At 46.4% G+C, this 16644-nt stretch overlaps 1 protein-coding gene across 5 annotated transcripts in view; it reads left to right on the top strand.

The window, feature by feature from the left end:
• Positions 1 to 16644, top strand: part of CEP162 (centrosomal protein 162) — a 74429-nt gene that overhangs the window by 49441 nt on the left and 8344 nt on the right. For all 5 annotated transcript variants that reach the window (XM_068148995.1, XM_068148987.1, XM_068148978.1 and 2 more), the window contains 8 exons: positions 2631 to 2739; positions 5051 to 5177; positions 6036 to 6199; positions 8899 to 9003; positions 10854 to 11078; positions 13541 to 14202; positions 15312 to 15453; positions 16390 to 16488. In XM_068148995.1, coding sequence (XP_068005096.1) covers positions 2631 to 2739; positions 5051 to 5177; positions 6036 to 6199; positions 8899 to 9003; positions 10854 to 11078; positions 13541 to 14202; positions 15312 to 15453; positions 16390 to 16488 — 1633 coding nt within the window. The remainder of the gene's footprint in view (positions 1 to 2630; positions 2740 to 5050; positions 5178 to 6035; positions 6200 to 8898; positions 9004 to 10853; positions 11079 to 13540; positions 14203 to 15311; positions 15454 to 16389; positions 16489 to 16644) is intronic.

Raw genomic sequence — 16644 nt, 5'->3', positions numbered from 1 at the left:
AGCTGAGCTTCTTATCTTTATGTATGAGTCAATGTGGAGCCTTCCAGATGCATCTTTTCCACTGTTTCTTGGGAGTGTGGGTTAGTTTTTCTTCTTATGAGAATTGCATTGATTATGAGCACTTTGTTCTTAGTCATCTTGCTGATCTGGTAGACCTGTGGGAATGCTACAAGTCTTCCACTTGCAGCTATTTCAGTGCTAAAATTCAAACATTCTTATTCTGCTGTCCCGGTTTGAGGCCAGGCAGATCCTCTCTTTCCCCTGAGAGGGGCAAAAGAATGATGTTCACACAAACAGATTGCAAAACGTGATGGAAAGTTTAAATGGAAAAGCAGCAAGTGTTTTACAGAAGCCACAAGCATAGTGACAAAAGAATCCCAAAGAACAGAATAGAATTAACCAGGTTGGAAAAGACCTTCGAGATCATCAAGTCCAACCTATCACCCAACACCATCTAATCAACTAAACCATGGCACTAAGTGCATCATTCAGTATCTTTTTAAACACTTCCAGTGATGGTGACTCCACCACCTCCCTGGGCAGCACATTCCAATGGCAAATCACTCTTTCTGTGAAGAATTTTTTCCTAACATCCAGCCTAAACCTCCCCTGGCACAGCTTGAGACTGTGTTCTCTTGTTCTCGTGCTGGTTGCCTGGGAGAAGAGTCCAACCCCCACCTGGATACAACCTCTCTTCAGGGAGTTGTAGAGACCAATAAGGTCTCCCCTGAGCCTCCTCTTCTCCAGGCAAAAGCATAGAGTGTCCCCTATAGCACACCCAAAAGGCTTCCAGCACTTCCCTTCTCCCCACCTGAGGGTATACCCAAAACCCCCAGGGCTCTTTCTTCCCCCCCCCACTGCTAGGCTAGTCTCAGGCTGGCCACATCTGAGACTGCCACCCCCCTTCCCCCTTCTCTCCCACCATTACCCAATAGGGAGCATCTCTCACAGGAGCAGACAGGGAAGAGAGAGGAAGAGAACAACTTTGCAGATGGATTTATAGGGTGCAGGATATTATGGGTATGAAACAGGCTGTTTCCTGTGTCCACCTATTGGGTTGGACCCTTGGGACACTGGAGATGTAGCTTGTGTGGCAGTAACAGGAGGCACCCAGCCTAAACTGCCACATCACCATCCCTGGAGGTGTTCAAGAGGGGACTGGACGTGGCACTTAGTACCATGGTTTAGTAGTCATGAGGTGTTGGGTGACAGGTTGGACTTGATGACTTGAGGTCTTTTCCAACCTTATTGATTCTATGATTCTATGATCTTATCAGAGTGTAATATGTATGCTACACTTGGTTTGGTTTTAGGGCTCTGCTCACATGTCAAAATGTTTTGATATTGCTGTAGGACACACAGTAGATCAGGGGTCCCAAGAGATCCTGGTGCTGGAGAAATCATTAGGTACACTGCACTGGAGGTCCTGTAAGATTTGCATACTGTGCTAGTAATGAGGGGGAAAAACCTAGCAATTGTGTGTATTCCTGATTTGCAAATCTTTTTTGTGGATGAGTTCCACTGAGGCAGGGTAGGTTTTGTTTCCCTCCCTTGTGCAGACCCAACAAACAAGTTTGTGCAAGGCAGGCAGACTTCACCTCACAGCTGAGTTGTTTTTTTGGGTGTAAAGATGTACTGCAGAGTTGCTTCTTTCTTTAAGCCTGCACAGATAGACTTCTATTGCTCCACAGAATGGTTTGGGTTGGAAGGGACCTTAAATAACATCTAGTTCCAGCCCCGCTGCCATGGGCTCAGGTACACCTTCCACTAGACCAGGTTGCTCATGGCCTCCTCCAACCTGACTGTGAACACATTATGAGGAGAGGCTGAGGGAGCTGGGGCTGCTTAGCCTGGAGAAGAGGAGACTCAGGGGTGACCTTATTGCTCTCTACAACTACCTTAAGGGAGGTTGTAGACAGGCAGAGGTTGGTCTCTTCTCCCAGGCAACCAGCACCAGAACAAGAGGACACAGTCTCAGGCTGCACCAGGGGAGGTTTAGGCTGGAGGTTAGGAAGAAGTTCTACACAGAGAGAGTGATTGCCCATTGGAATGAGCTGCCTGGGGAGGTGGTGGAGTTACCATCACTGGAGGTGTTCAGGAGGAGACTTGATGGGGTGCTTGGTTGCATGGGTTAGTTGATTAGGTGGTGGTGGATGATAGGTTGGACGCGATGATCATGAAGGTCTCTTCCAACCTGGTCTGGTCTATTCTATTCTATTCTATTCCATTCTATTCTATTCTATTCTATTCTATTCTATTCTATTCTATTCTATTCTATTCTATTCTGGAAGGGGGCATCCTCAACCTCCCTGGGCAAACTATTCCAGTGTCTCATCACCCTTACTGTAAAGAATTTCTTCCTTCTATCCAGTCTAAATATACCCTCCTCAAGCTTCAATCCATTCCCTCTTGTCCTGTGTCTCCAAGCCCTTATAAAAAGTCCCTTCCTGGCTTTCTTACAGGCCTCCTTGCAAGTCCAGGGAGGCTGCTATAAGGACTCCTCAGAGCCACCTTTTCTCCAGGCTTTCTAATACCATTTGGGGGGAGTAGTTTGGTTTCTATTCTATGTATGCTACTGTTAGTACACCAAGGCACTGTTTTGCATGAATGTTTTTGCTGTCACCACATAGAGAAAAGGTGGAGAAGACTAACAACATCCAGTCGTGGATCATGAGGGATTCTGACCCAGCCAGAAATCGGAGTTTCACAGAGCTGCTTTCAGAGCTTCGAGCAGCACAGGTAGGTTTATGCCAAGCCTCATTTTCATGTGTTCTCACCAGAGAATGCATGACTTTTCATACTATAAACTAGGAATATAATTTAAGTAGTGGATCATCCTATTATTTGCCACACTTGGGTATCACAAGCACCTCATTTTATGAACTCTAGAAGTCCCCCAAGGCAGAGAGTCTCTGAAAGAAGCTCAGCTTTGCCAGGATTACTGCAAATCCTGCACTAACTTGTGAGAGCTTGCAGAAATAGTGATGCATCTATACCCAGAAGTGCTTATCCCAGCTTTGTACCAAGTGAGTTCCAGGAAAGGGAATCAGAGTGAAAAGAATTGGTTGTTATTCACTCATAGAACTCTTTTTGTAGTCCTATAGCTGCTTACAGTTTTCATGGAGGATGTCTGGCAAGCTTCATGTTAAAGGTTTCAGGAACTTCTATTGTTCTGCTTAACTGTTTGATGGGTGGACCACTAGATGGATAAGGAACTGGCTTGATGGCTGCACCCAAAGAGTGGCTGTCAATGGCTCCATGTCCCAGTGGAGGACAGGGACAAGTGGAGTCCCTCAGGGATCAGTCCTGGGACCCAACTTGTTCAACATATTTGTGGGTGCCGAGGTATCATAGTATCAGTCAGGGTTGGAAGGGACCACAAGGATCATCTAGTTCCAACCCCCCTGCCATGGGCCGGGACACCCCATACTACATCACCCTGGCCAGAGCCTCATCCAGCCTGGTCTTAAACACCTCCAGGGACGGGGGCTCAACCAACCTCTCTGGACAACCCATTCCAGGGCTTCACCACTCTCATGCTGAAGAACCTCCTCCTCACATCCAGCCTGAATCTCCCCACCTCCAGCTTCATTTCATTCCCCCTAGTCCTATCACTACCTGAGATCCTGACAAGTCCCTCCCCAGACTTCTTGTAGGCCCCCTTCAGATACTGGAAGGCCACAATTAGGTCACCTGGGAGCCTTCTCTTCTGCAGACTGAACAGCCCCAACTCCTTCAGTCTGTCCTCATAGGAGAGGTGCTCCAGCCCTCTGATCATCCTCGTGGCCCTTCTCTGGACACGTTCCAGCACCTCCAGATCCCTCTTGTAATAGGGGCTCCAGAACTGGATGCAGTACTCCAGGTGGGGTCTCACCAGAGCTGAGTAGTGGGGGAGAATCACGTCCCTTGACCTGCTGGCCACACTTCTCCTGATGCAGCCCAGGATCTGATTGGCTTTGTGGGCTGCAAGTGCACATTGAGAGCTCATGTTCAGCTTCTCATCCACCAGCACCCCCAAGTCTCTCTCCTCAGGGCTGCTTTCCAGCCAGTCCCTGCCCAGCCTGGATTTGTGCCTGGGATTGCCTCCACCCAGATGCAGGACCCTGCACTTGCTCTTATTGAACCTCATGAGGTTGGCTTGTGCCCACCTCTCCAGCCTGTCAAGGTCCCTCTGGATGGCCTCCTTTCCCTCCAGTGTGTCTGCTGCACCACACAGCTTGGTGTCATCAGCAAACTTGCTGAGGGTGCACTCAATGCCACTGTCCATGGCACCCACAAAGATGTTGAACAAGACAGGTCCCAGGACTGATCCCTGAGGGACTCTGCTTGTCACTGGCCTCCACTGGGACATGGAGCCATTGACAGCCACTCTTTGGGTGCGGCCATCAAGCCAGTTCCTTATCCATCTAGTGGTCCACCAATCAAACCCATGTGTCACCAGTTTGGACACCAGGATGTGGTGTGGGACAGTGTCGAAGGCTTTGCTCAGGTCCAGGTAAACGACATCAGTTGCTCTCCCCTCATCTATTAATTTTGTCACCTGCTCATAGAAGGCCACCAGGTTGGTCAGGCAGGATTTGCCCTTGGCAAAGCCATGCTGACTGTTCCCAATCACCTCTTCACTATTCTTCTGAGCCAGTAGTGCCTCCAGGAGGATCTGCTCCATGATCTTTCCAGGCACAGAGGTGAGACTGACTGGCCTGTAGTTCCCTGGTTCCTCCTTCTTACCCTTTTTGAAAATGGGGGCAATGTTTCCCCTTTTCCAGTCTGTGGGGACTTAGACATAAATCATTTCCTTTGCTGACCCTCCCAAAAGGGAGATGTTTTCTGCTTCTAAGACAATTATGTAAGGCTTATTAAAATATATGTATGGGAGTTTATTGCTTGGGGTTTATTCTAGCTTAAGGTTTATCATGCTGTGCTATTGCAAGGCTTGTGAACAATAACAAAACTAGAAAACCTGGTGAAAAAGCATATTCAGGTTTACTGTGTGGGCAGTGTGTGGTTGTTTTTTTCTTTTTCTTGTCTTACCTCTTGATCTAAAACTCAGAAGGAAGAAACTAAGTTGCAAGAAGAGATAAGGCGCCTCAAACAAGAGAAGCAAGCCCTTGAGGTAGACCTGGGACAAGCAAAGAAGGAGAGGGATTTAGCAAAAGTTCAGATTGCTTCCACATCAGGTAAAGCAACTTCATTTTGGTAAATAATTCTGTCTGCCCCCGTGGTTCACTGTCTTGGTTTGAGCAGACAGAAAGCCAATCACATCCTGGGCTGCGTCAAAAGATGTGTTGCCAGCAGATCCAGAGAGGTGATTGTGCCACTTTGCTCTGCTCTGGTGACACCTCACCTGGAGTACTGTGTACAGGTCTGGAGCCCTCAATATAGGAAGGACATGGACCTAGTAGAGTGGGTCCAAAGGAGGACCACAAAAATGATCAGGGGGTTGGAGCACTTCTGCTACGAGGACAGGCTGAGGGAGCTACAGTTATTCATCCTGGAGAAGAGAAGGCTCTGAGGAGACCTAATAGCAACATTCCAGTACCTGAAGGGGGCCTACAAGAAGGATGGAGAGAGACTGTTTACAAAAGGCTGTGGTTTTAAGACAAGGGGCAATGGTTTCAAACTGGAGAAGGGCAGATTTAGATTGGATCTTAGGAGCAAGTTCTCTACTACGAGGGTGGTGGAACACTGGAACAGATTGTCCAGGGAGGTGGTTGAGGCCCCTTCCCTGCCCATGGCAGGGGGGTTGGAACTAGACGATCCTTGTGGTCCCTTCCACCCTGACTGATACTATGATACTATCACAAGCCCATGTAGAAAGTCCCTTCCTGGCTTTCCTATAGACCCCTTCAGCTATGAGGGAAAGCTTTCTGTTTTTCAGATACATTCAAGATCCTAACCAGGGTATGCTTTTAATACTTCACTTCAACAGGGTTAATAAAGATGTGAAACGTGCTGAGAAGGATAGTGTTGACTTGTTAGTAATTCTGTACTAAAGAAGCAATTAAAGAAGACTAAAGTTGTTTTTATTCCTGTAGGTGAGAAGTCTTATGAGTTGAAAGTTATGGAAGAATCATACAAACAGGAAATCACTCATTTGAAAAAGAGGCTTCAGTGGTATGCAGAAAATCAGGATCTTTTGGACAGAGATGCAGCTCGGCTCAAAGATGCCAAAGAAGAAATTGCAAAACTAAAGCTAGAGGTGATCATATCTGGCTTTATTTAAGAAGCTTAACTTACTTCTTTTTCCAGTGATGGAGAGGAGTATAATGTAATTCTGTCTGTAATAATCTCATTACCCCTCCCCCTTTTATTGTGTGATTATTTTTTGGGGGGGGGGGAGGGATTTGTTCATTTATTAGAAATGGAATGGAATGGAATGGAATGGAATGGAATGGAATGGAATGGAATGGAATGGAATGGAATGGAATGGAATGAAGTGGAATGGAGTGGAATGGAATGGAGTGGAATGGAATGGAATGGAGTGGAATGGAATGGAGTGGAATGGAATGGAATGAAGTGGAATGGAATGGAGTGGAATGGAATGGAGTGGAATGGAATGGAATGGAGTGGCATGGAGTGGCATAGAATAGCATAGAATAGCATAGAATAGCATAGAATAGCATAGAATTAACCAGCTTGGAAAAGACCTTTAAGATCATCAAGTCCAACCTATCATCCAATGCTAATCAACTAACCCATGGCACCAAGCACCCCATCAAGTCTCCTCCTGAACACCTGCAGTGATGGTGACTCCACCACCTCCCTGGGCAGCACATTCCAATGGGCAATCTCTCTTTCTATGAAGAACTTCTTCCTAACATCCAGCCTAAACCTCCCCTGGCACAGCTTGAGACTGTGTCCTCTTGTTCTGGTGCTGGCCACCTGGGAGAAGAGAGCAACCCCCACCTGGCTACAACCTCCCTTCAGGGAGTTGTGGAGATCAGTAAGGTCTCCCCTGAGCCTCCTCTTCTCCAGGCTAAGCAACCCCAGCTCCCTCAGCCTCTCCTCGCAGGGCTTGTGCTCCAAACCCCTCACCAGCCTTGTTGCCCTTCTCTGGACATGTTCAAGTATCTCAATGTCCTTCTTAAATGGAGAGGTCCAGAACTGGACACAGGACTCAACATGTGGCTAACCAGTGATGAGCACAGGGGCAGAATGCTGCTCCTGCTAGCCACACTGTTCCTGATACAGGCCAAGATATCAAATATGGAAGCAATATTGCCTATCAACATAGCTATTGCTGCACATGCAGTGAGAATTTCAAGTGCCAAATGTTTAAAACCTGGTTTTGCTTGCATTGGACATATTGGTGATGCTTCTGGAAACAAAAAGAAGTTTGTTTCCCCAAAACCTACAGTTGTGTTGATTAAGAAAAGGAAGTACTTTGAGGACACAGTCTCAAGCTGCACCAGGGGAAGTTTAAGCTTGAGGTGAGGAGAAAGTTCTTCACTGAGAGAGTCATTTGTCATTGGAATGTGCTGCCCAGGGAGGTGGTGGAGTCACCATCCCTGGAGGTGTTCAAGAGGGGATTGGATGTGGCACTTGGTGCCATGGTCTAGTCATGAGGTCTGTGGTGACAGGTTGGACCTGATGATCTTTGAGGTCTCTTCCAAACTTGGTGATACTGTGATACTGTGATATTAACAATTTGGAACATCCCTCTTCTCAGTTTCTCTCTTTTACACTATTGTAGCATAAAGAATACTGTTTTCTTTCTCTTAAGTACTGATCCAAAACTCTCCTTTTTCCTTAGAAAAAAAATCCTTTGGTTGCTGAAGTAGGGAGGAAAAAGCCAAAACACTCAAATTACCAAGCAAGCAAAACTAATACATGAGTTTTGAGCAGTTCAGAGATTTGCATTGCCTGCTTGACAGGAGATTTGGCTTAAGATGCATGGAAATTAAAACAAAAAAAGAGTACCAGTGATAAAATCACTGTTAGGAAGAAGTTCTTCCCAGAAAGAGAGATTGGCCATTGGAATGTGCTGCCCAGGGAGGTGGTGGAGTCACCATCACTGGAGGTGTTTAGGAAGAGACTGGATGGGGTGCTTGGTGCCATGGTTTAGTTGATTAGATGGTGTTGGATGATAGGTTGGACTTGATGATCTCAAAGGTCTTTTCCAACCTGGTTAGTTCTATTCTATTCTATTTTCTATTCTGTTCTAAAATGATCTTGGAATTTTTCATAGAATCACAGAATCAATAAGGTTGGAAAAGACCTCAAAGATCATCAGGTCCTACCTGTCACCCCAGACCTCATGACTACTAAACCATGGCACCAAGTGCCACATTCAGTCCCCTCTTGAACACCTCCAGGGTGAACCCTTTCAGCAAATAAATATTTCCTAAGATTCCTAAACCTCCCCTGGTGCAGCTTGTAACCATTTCCTTCAGTCCTGGTGCTTCTCACCAAGGAGAAGAAGCTGCCCCCTCCTTGTTCCACCCTCCCTTCAGGCTGTTGTAGAGAGCACTGAGGTTTCCCCTCAGCCTCCTCTTCTGCTCCCTCAGATGCTCCTCACAGGCCATATGCTCCAGGCCCTTCACAAGCCTCACTGCCCTTCTCCAACACCTCAGTGTCCTTGTAGTGAGGAGCCCAGAACTGAACACAATGCTCAATGTGTGGCCTCACCAGTGCTGAGTACAGGGAGATGATCACCTCCCAATCTCTGCTGGCCACAGTGTTTCTACCACAAGCCAGGATGCCATTGGCTTTCTTGGCCACCTGGGCACACTGCTGACTCATGTTCAACCAACACCCCAAGGTCCCTCTCCAAGCTGCAGCTTTCCAACCACACATGCCCATGCTTCTTTTGTGTTGTGCATGTTTCCAGTGCTTTTGTACTACAGGTCAATGTCTCTCAGTGTGTATCTCAGTCTTGTTTTCTCATAACTTGGCCAGGTTGAGAAGCTCAGAGCTGAAGCTGGAGATCAGTGTGTGCAGCAGAAGAAACGTTTGAGAGACAGAGCAGCAGATGCCAAAAGAATTCAGGATCTGGAGAGACAAGTATGCAACAACAGAACTGTTTCATTTAACCTTTATTGCAGATGAGGTCTCTTACAACAGTTACCAGCCCTTTCATATGGGTAAAGGATTGAATGAAGCCTTCTGAAAAAGTAACTTGGGCTATGGAATTATGATACAGTAACTTGGACCATGGGGGTGCTGATGGACAAGAAGCTGAACATGAGCAGGCAGTGTGTACTTGCAGCCCAGAAGGCAAATCACATCCTGGGCTGCATCAAAAGATGTGTTTCCAGCAGCAGAGAGGTGATTGTGCCACTTTGCTTTGCTCTGCTGAGACCTCATCTGCAGTACTGTGTGCAGGTCTGGAGCCATCAATATAGGAAAGATATGGACCTTATGGAGAGGGTCCAGAGGAGTGCCACAAAAATGATCAGGGGCTTGAAGCTCCTCTGCTACAAAGACAGGCTGAGGGAGTTGAACCTGAGGAGGTTATGGGGAGACCTAATAGCAGCCTTCCAGTACCTGAAGGGGGCCTACAGGAAGGGTGGAGAGAGACTGTTTACAAAGGCCTGCAGTGACAGGACCAGGGGCAATGGCTTCAAACTAGAGAAGGGCAGATTTAGATTGGATATCAGGAAGAAGTTCTTTACTACGAGGGTGGTGGAACACTGGAACAGGTTGCCCAGGGAGGTGGTTGAGGCCCCTTCCCTGGAGATATTCAAGGTGAGGCTCAATGAGGCCCTGGGCAGCCTGATGTAGTTGGGGATGTCCCTGCTGACTGTGGGGAGGTCAGACTGAATGACCTTTGCAGGTCCCTTCTGGCCTGGACCATTCTATGATTCTGTAACAACACAAAAAGCTATAGTAGATCTTCTGCTACTGTGTTCTAATAAGCTTATTTGCTGGTAGCCCTTTTTAAACCCTTTAACATTAAAGTGCTGTTTAGAGTTTCTTGGAAAGAGGGCAGAAGCATACATAAATTTGCTCTTTATCTTCTCAGGCTCCTGTTTATGTTCAGAAACATCTTACCCTTATGACCAATTTCAACCAAGTTGATTCAAGAGTAGAGGTTTAAATGTTACTGGATTCCTACAAGATTCATGACAACTGAGTCAGTAGAGACTTTAAAATCCATGTTTCTACTGAGGAAAAGTCAGGTGGAAGTAGGCCTCTCTGAGTTTTAGAAGAAGGTAGCTGCATTTGATAGGGATGTGGGATAAATGGGAAAGAGCCTCTGTAGTATTCTAATGCAAAGAATCATAGGATGGCTTGGGTTGGAAGGCACCTCCAAAGGTCAGCTTTGTCCAAGCCTTCTGCTCTAAGCAACAAGATCAGGTTGCCCAGAGCCCTGTTGAGCCTCACCTTGAATATGTCCAGAGAAAGGGCCTCAACCACCTCTCTGGGCAAGCTGTTCCAGTGTTCTACCATCCTCATGGTAAAGAATTTGTTCCTAACATCCAGTCTAAATCTGCTCTTCTCTAATTTCAAACCATTGCCCCTTGTCCTGTCACTGCAGGCCTTTGTAAACAGTCCTTCTCCAGCCTTATTGTAGGCCCCCTTCAGCTACTGGAAGCTGAAGCCTTCTCTTCTCTAGGCTCAACAACCCCAGCTCCCTCAGCCTGTCTTTGTAGCAGAGGTCCTCCAACCCATTGATCATTTTAGTGACCCTCCTCTGGACCTGAGAGGGTCTCAAGAGATTGAGTCTTGCACTGTAAACTATAACATAAATGGAAACACCATAAAAAAAATCTCTGCATATGTATCTCTACTTTTCCTTCTGCACCCAGCTTGAAGGGGATGACTTTTGCTCACATCCTGTCACTTACATCAGCTCATTTGTCATCAGAACTATTTTCTTGTTATCTTCTTTCTGGTTTCTTTTTGCTTAGATCAGAGAAATGGAAGGAATTCTAAAGAGAAGGTATCCAAATTCTTTGCCTGCTCTGATTTATGCTGCTGCTGCTGCTGAGAAAAGTGATGATCCTTCAGCTAAAGCAAACACAGTTGATTTTTTGGAGAGAAGGATAAAAAAGTTAGAAACAGAACTTGAAGGTAAAGATGATGAAGCTAAAAAGAGTCTCCGTACCATGGAACAGCAATTTCAAAAGATAAAGGTAAAAACTGCAGGCTTGTTGAGTAGTCTGCTCTGCAAGTCACAAGGGTGCTGGGTTCTGACAGAGGAGTAGTGGTGAAAACTGAAGGCAAAGACCACACTCAAGGGAAAAAATGTTTAAGGAATTTCAGTAGCTTCAGCACCTGAGATAAAAAGAGTTTGTTAGAGTACTATTGGAACTGAGAGGCCAAGTGCTTGAGATAGAACAATTTAATTCTCACTGTTAAGTGGGTTTGGTCCTGTGGGTCAGTGTAGCTGCTCATCTGATTCCTTGCTGCACCAAAGGCTGTGGTTTGGAAGATCTGCAGAATGGGGTTTTTTACAGGGAACATCTGGGAGCACGGAACATTCTATCCACAAGTTACATAATGGCAAGCCACGGGATCACAGGATGTTAGGGGTTGGAAGCGACCTCTGGAGATCATAGAGTCCAACCCCCTGCCAAAGCAGGATCACCTAGGGTAGTCCACACAGGAGTGCGTCCAGACAGGTCTTGAAAGTCTCCAGAGAAGGAGATTCCACAACCTCTCTGGGGAGCCTGTTCCAGTGTCACCCTCACTGTAAAGAAGTTCTTCCTCGTGTTGAGGTGGAACTTCCTGTGCTGTAGTTTCCATCCATTGCCCCTTGTCCTATTACAGGGCACAAGTGAGAAGAGGCTGTCTCTTCCTTCTTGACACCAAGCCTTAAAGCTTGTGTTAGGAAGCATGGAAATCAGGCATTTTACTTCAAGGAAAAGGTGGACTGGATAGGTTCTTAATGAGTAGAAAAGGAAAGCATTAGTCACTTGTTCCTCCTTTTCTCCATGAGTGTCAACTAATTTTGCTTTTCCTCAGAGGTTCTCCAGCCTCCTAAGAAGGGCTAGGTTTTCCTTTGCTCATTAGGAAGAAGAATTTTGTGTCTTTCTGAGTTCAGGCTTCTGAATCCAGACATAAAAATCTCTCCTGTTAACATTTAAGATGGTTTTTAAAATGTGAAGTATACTTTTGAGGCATGTGACAATGATGTTTGCAACTGACATGGCAAACACATCATGACAGGCTTCAGACTTTTCACTGTATTAAACCTTGTCTGAGTTGGTAACATCTGAAGAGAACTCAGTGATATAAAAAGGAAATAGTTTCTTGGCAATTTAATTTTCTTTCCCAGAGATACTGCATTCATTGTGAGGATTAGTTTAGAGCAAATGGTTTGAGTAGTTCTGCTGGAAAGCAGCTCCATGGAGAAAGACCTAGTGGACAGCAAGCTCTGCATGGGACAGCAATGTGCCCTTGCAGCCAAGAGGGCCAATGGTATCTGGGAGTGCATCAAGAAAAGTGTGTCCAGCAGGTCTAGGGAGGTTCTTCTCCCCTTCTGCTCTGCCCTGGTGAGACCACACCTGGAGTATTGTGTCCAGTTCTGGGCTCCCCAGTTCAAGAGAGACAGGGATCTACTAGAGAGAGTTCAATGGAGAGCCGTGAGGATGATGAGGGAACTTGAGGAGAGACTGAGAAACCTGGGGCATTTATTCCTGAGAAGACTGAGAGGGGATCTGATCAACAGTACAAATATCTGAGGGGTGGGTGTCAGGTGGAGGGGGTCAATCTCTTTTCAGTGGTGCACAGTAATAAGACAAGGAACAATGGATACAAATTTGAACATAGAAGGTTTCACCTCAACATGAGAAGAAACTCTTTTACGGTGAGGGTGACAGAACTCTGGAACAGGCTGCCCAGAGAGGTTGTGGAGTCTCCTCTGGAGACTTTCAAAACCCATCTGGATGCATTCCTGTGCAGACTACCTTGGGTGATGCTGCTTTGGCAGTGGGGTTGGACTCAATGATCTCAGGAGGTCCCTTCCATCCTCTAACATTATGTGGTTCTGATTCTGTTTTACAGCAAACTTAAGTTTGCTTTCCATAATTTTTTTTCACTTACTACTTTCTGAACTGATTAAGTAGCCTTGTTGCTGATCACAGAATTGTCAGGGTTGGAAGAGACCTCAAAAATTATCCAGTTCCAAACCCCACTAGAGCAGGCTGCCCAGAGCCACATCCAGCCTGGCCTTCTAAACCTCCAGGGGTGAGGCTTCTACCACCTCCCTGGGCAACCTGCTCCAGTGCCTCACCACCCTCATGGTGAAAAACCTTTTCCTGACATACAATCTGAATCTCCCCTCCTCTAGCTTGGATCCATTCCCCCTAGTCCTATCACTACCTGACACCCTAAAAAGTCCCTCCCCAGCCTTCTTGTGGGTCCCTTTCAGATACTGGAAGGCCACAAGAAGGTCTTCTCGGAGCCTTCTCTTCTCCAGACTGCACAGCCCCAACTGTCTCAGTCTGTCTCCATAGTAATACTGATGTGTATCTTGTCTTATGCAATCTTGCTTCAGATGTGGAGTAACTTTAAAGAATAAGAGGAAGAGCTGATAATAAAAGCACACATGAAGAAACTGACTTAGTTTATTTCTCCTACTCCCCTTCCTTAGATACAGTACGAGCAAAGGCTTGTAGAGCTCGAGCAACTGCTTGCCTACAAATTTATGAGTGAATCACCAAAACTGAATGGTGATAAAGCAGAACTTGAACAAGAGCTTCAGAATCTAAAGGAGAGCCATCAGATCACCGTTGAGAACCTCCAGGCAGAGATTGAAGACCTTAGAAGTCAAAATTCCCAATTAAAACTCAGGAACAAAAAGGATAATAAAGACGTGGAGTTCACAGACTCTCACGTGAAACAAGGCAACGCACAGGACAAGCTGCTGAAGCTAAATGAAGAGTTGGTCATGAAAAACAAAGAAATACAAGAGCTCACAAAAACTGTAGAGAAACTTCAGAAAGAAAGGATGGTGATGTTGTCCAGTAACAATCTGAGGAGTAAAGCCAACAATAAGGAAAACTCTACAGAGATCTTGAAAAGGAACTCGTCGGCAACAGAGAAAAAGCATCGGGGCGGCAGCGAACCCTTCCGAAGCGTTTTCAAGGGTGACAAAATAGACCAAGCACAAACCTTCTCTGGTCCTAATCTCTCAGATGTTCTGCAAGAAAATGCACAACTGAAAGAGGAGCTAGAAAGACTGTCCCTAGAGATGAACCAGCAGAGGGTGAAGTCTCAGGCCAAGCTGGCTTATTCCGAAAATAACATTCGAAGGTAAGTGCTCAACACCTGCCTTGTAAAAACCTCCTTAAAGTGTTGGCTGATGCAGGATTGGACTGATACATCAGCATCAGCCATGTTGGGCACCTACAAGAAGGGTGGAGAGAGGCAGCTTACAAAAGGCCTGCAGTGAAAGGACAAGGGGCAGTGCCTTCAAACTAGAGAAGAACAGATTTAGATTGCATGTTAGGAACAAGTTCTTTACTACGAGGGTGGTGGAACACTAGAACAGGTTGGTCAGGGAGGTGGTTGGAGCCCCATCCCTGGAAGTATTCAAAGTGAGGCTCCACAGGGCTCTGGGCAACCTGATCTAGTTGGGGATGTCTCTGCTGACTGCAGAGGGGGTTGGACTAGACAACCTTTGGAGGTCCCTTCAAATCCAGGCCACTCTATCATCAGTAAATTTGCAGAGGACACCAAGCTGGGGGCAGGAGATAATCTGCTGGAGGGTAGAGAGGCTCTGCAGAGAGACCTCGACAGGCTGGACAGATGGGCAGAGTCCAAGGGCATGAGATTGAACACATCCAAGTGCCAGGTTCCCCCTTCCTGGCTACAACCACCTTTCAGGTAGTTGTAGAGGGCAGTGAGGTCTCCCCTGAGCCTCCTCTTCTCCAGGCTAAACAACCCCAGCTCCCTCAGCCTCTCCTCACAGGGCTGTGCTCAAGGCCTCTCCCCAGCCTTGTTGCCCTTCTCTGGACACATTCAAGTGTCTTAATGTCCTTCTTAAACTGAGGGGCCCAGAACTGGACACAGGACTCAAGGTGTGGCCTAACCAATGCAGAGTACAGGGGCACGATGACTTCCCTGCTCCTGCTGGCCACACTATTCCTAATGCAGGCCAGAAGAGATGATTAGCTGAGTTTTCTGTAGCCTAGCTGTCTCCTGGTTAAATGAGGTAGATACAGAGCACTGTAGGCTTTCTACCCTGTTGTCCTCCAGAGGCAAAGTAGTGGAGGTGCTGTCCTGTGAGGTTATGGAATTTCAAAGACTTGCCACCTTTCTCATTTGGGATGTTTTGGCTGTTCAAGGGACAGACCTGGCTGCATTTATTTAAAAACTCTCTGTAGCTGCTTTCCTTCTGATTTTCCTTTCACTCTGTCCAGGATACAGGAAGACACAGCAGAATACATTGCATCTCTGAAAGATTCCCATCAGAGGGAAGTGGAGAAGATTCTTTGCCAGCATGCAAAGGAGCATTCTGCTTCTAAAGTAGCTGAACTAAACAGCAGAATTTCAACACAAGAGGTAAGATATAGCTGATAACTTTATTGTCTGCAGATAGCTGTTAAAGTTACTTCTGCATTACTATGAACTTTGTCTTTCTTTGAAGCAGGCTCTTTTGTATTATGTTTTAAAAATGGGCCTGTAGTCACAGAAGGACTGAGATTGGAAGGGACCTCTGGAGGTCATCTTGTCCAACCCCCCTGTTCAGGTAGTGATAGGACTAGGGGGAATGGAATGAAGCTGGAGGTGGGGAGATTCAGGCTGGAGGTGAGGAGGAAGTTCTTCCCCATGAGAGTGGTGAAGCCCTGGAATGGATTGTCCAGGGAGGTGGTTGAGGCTCATCCCTGGAGGTGTTTAATCCCAGGCTGGATGAGGCTGTGGCCAGGCTGATGTAGTGTGGGGTGTCCCTGCCCATGGCAGGGGGTTGGAACTAGATGATCCTTGTGGTCCCTTCCAACCCTGACTGATACTATGATACTATGATACTAAGTAGAGTATCTAGAGCCAGTTGTGCAGGACCACATCCAGATAGCTCTTTAATGTCACCAAGGAGGGAGATTCCACAACCTTTCTGGACTTAGAGGCCCAGACATGGGCTTGGGCACCCTCATAAGCAAAGTTTTCCTTATGGCCAGACAGAACAACCTCCTGTGTTTCAGTTTGTGCCAGGGGGTTCACTTCAATCAACAGTAAAACTTTATTGTTTACCCATAGGAGATAGAAAAGGTGAGAGGAGAAAGGGGAAAAGTGAAGAGGGGAAAGGAAAAGAGGTCGATAGCTACCCAGAATGCAAGGGTCCAAAGACATCTCTCTGGTCCCAGGTCCAGTCCTGCTGGTCCTTCTTGATCTTATAAGGGAAAGCTTTCCTTCAAAGCCTTCTTCTTGTTCCTTCTTCAAAACTTCTTCAGGAAACACACTCAGACACACACTGGTTTTAATGGGTTTTTTTTTTTGTAGGTATTAATAAAACATCTCCAAGAACAAATCAGTGAGCAACAGAGACGTCAGGAAGCCCTCTTGGTGTCACAGATGAGAGAGGAACTGCTACAAAAAGAGGTAGGATTAAATTTAGAGTGGGGGTTACTTAATTCTAATAAAGGATTTCATTCTTTCATCCTTGTACAGCTTCAGATAGATAATATATAGAATTACATAGAATAAACCAGGTTGGAAGGGACCTTCAAGATCATCGTGTCCAACCTATCAACCAAT

This window comes from Melanerpes formicivorus, unplaced genomic scaffold, assembly GCF_026170545.1.
Source record: "Melanerpes formicivorus ecotype bairdi unplaced genomic scaffold, bMelFor1.0.p_v2 SCAF_2, whole genome shotgun sequence".
NCBI lineage: Eukaryota > Metazoa > Chordata > Aves > Piciformes > Picidae > Melanerpes > Melanerpes formicivorus.
This window is presented reverse-complemented; position numbering and strand designations above follow the sequence as displayed.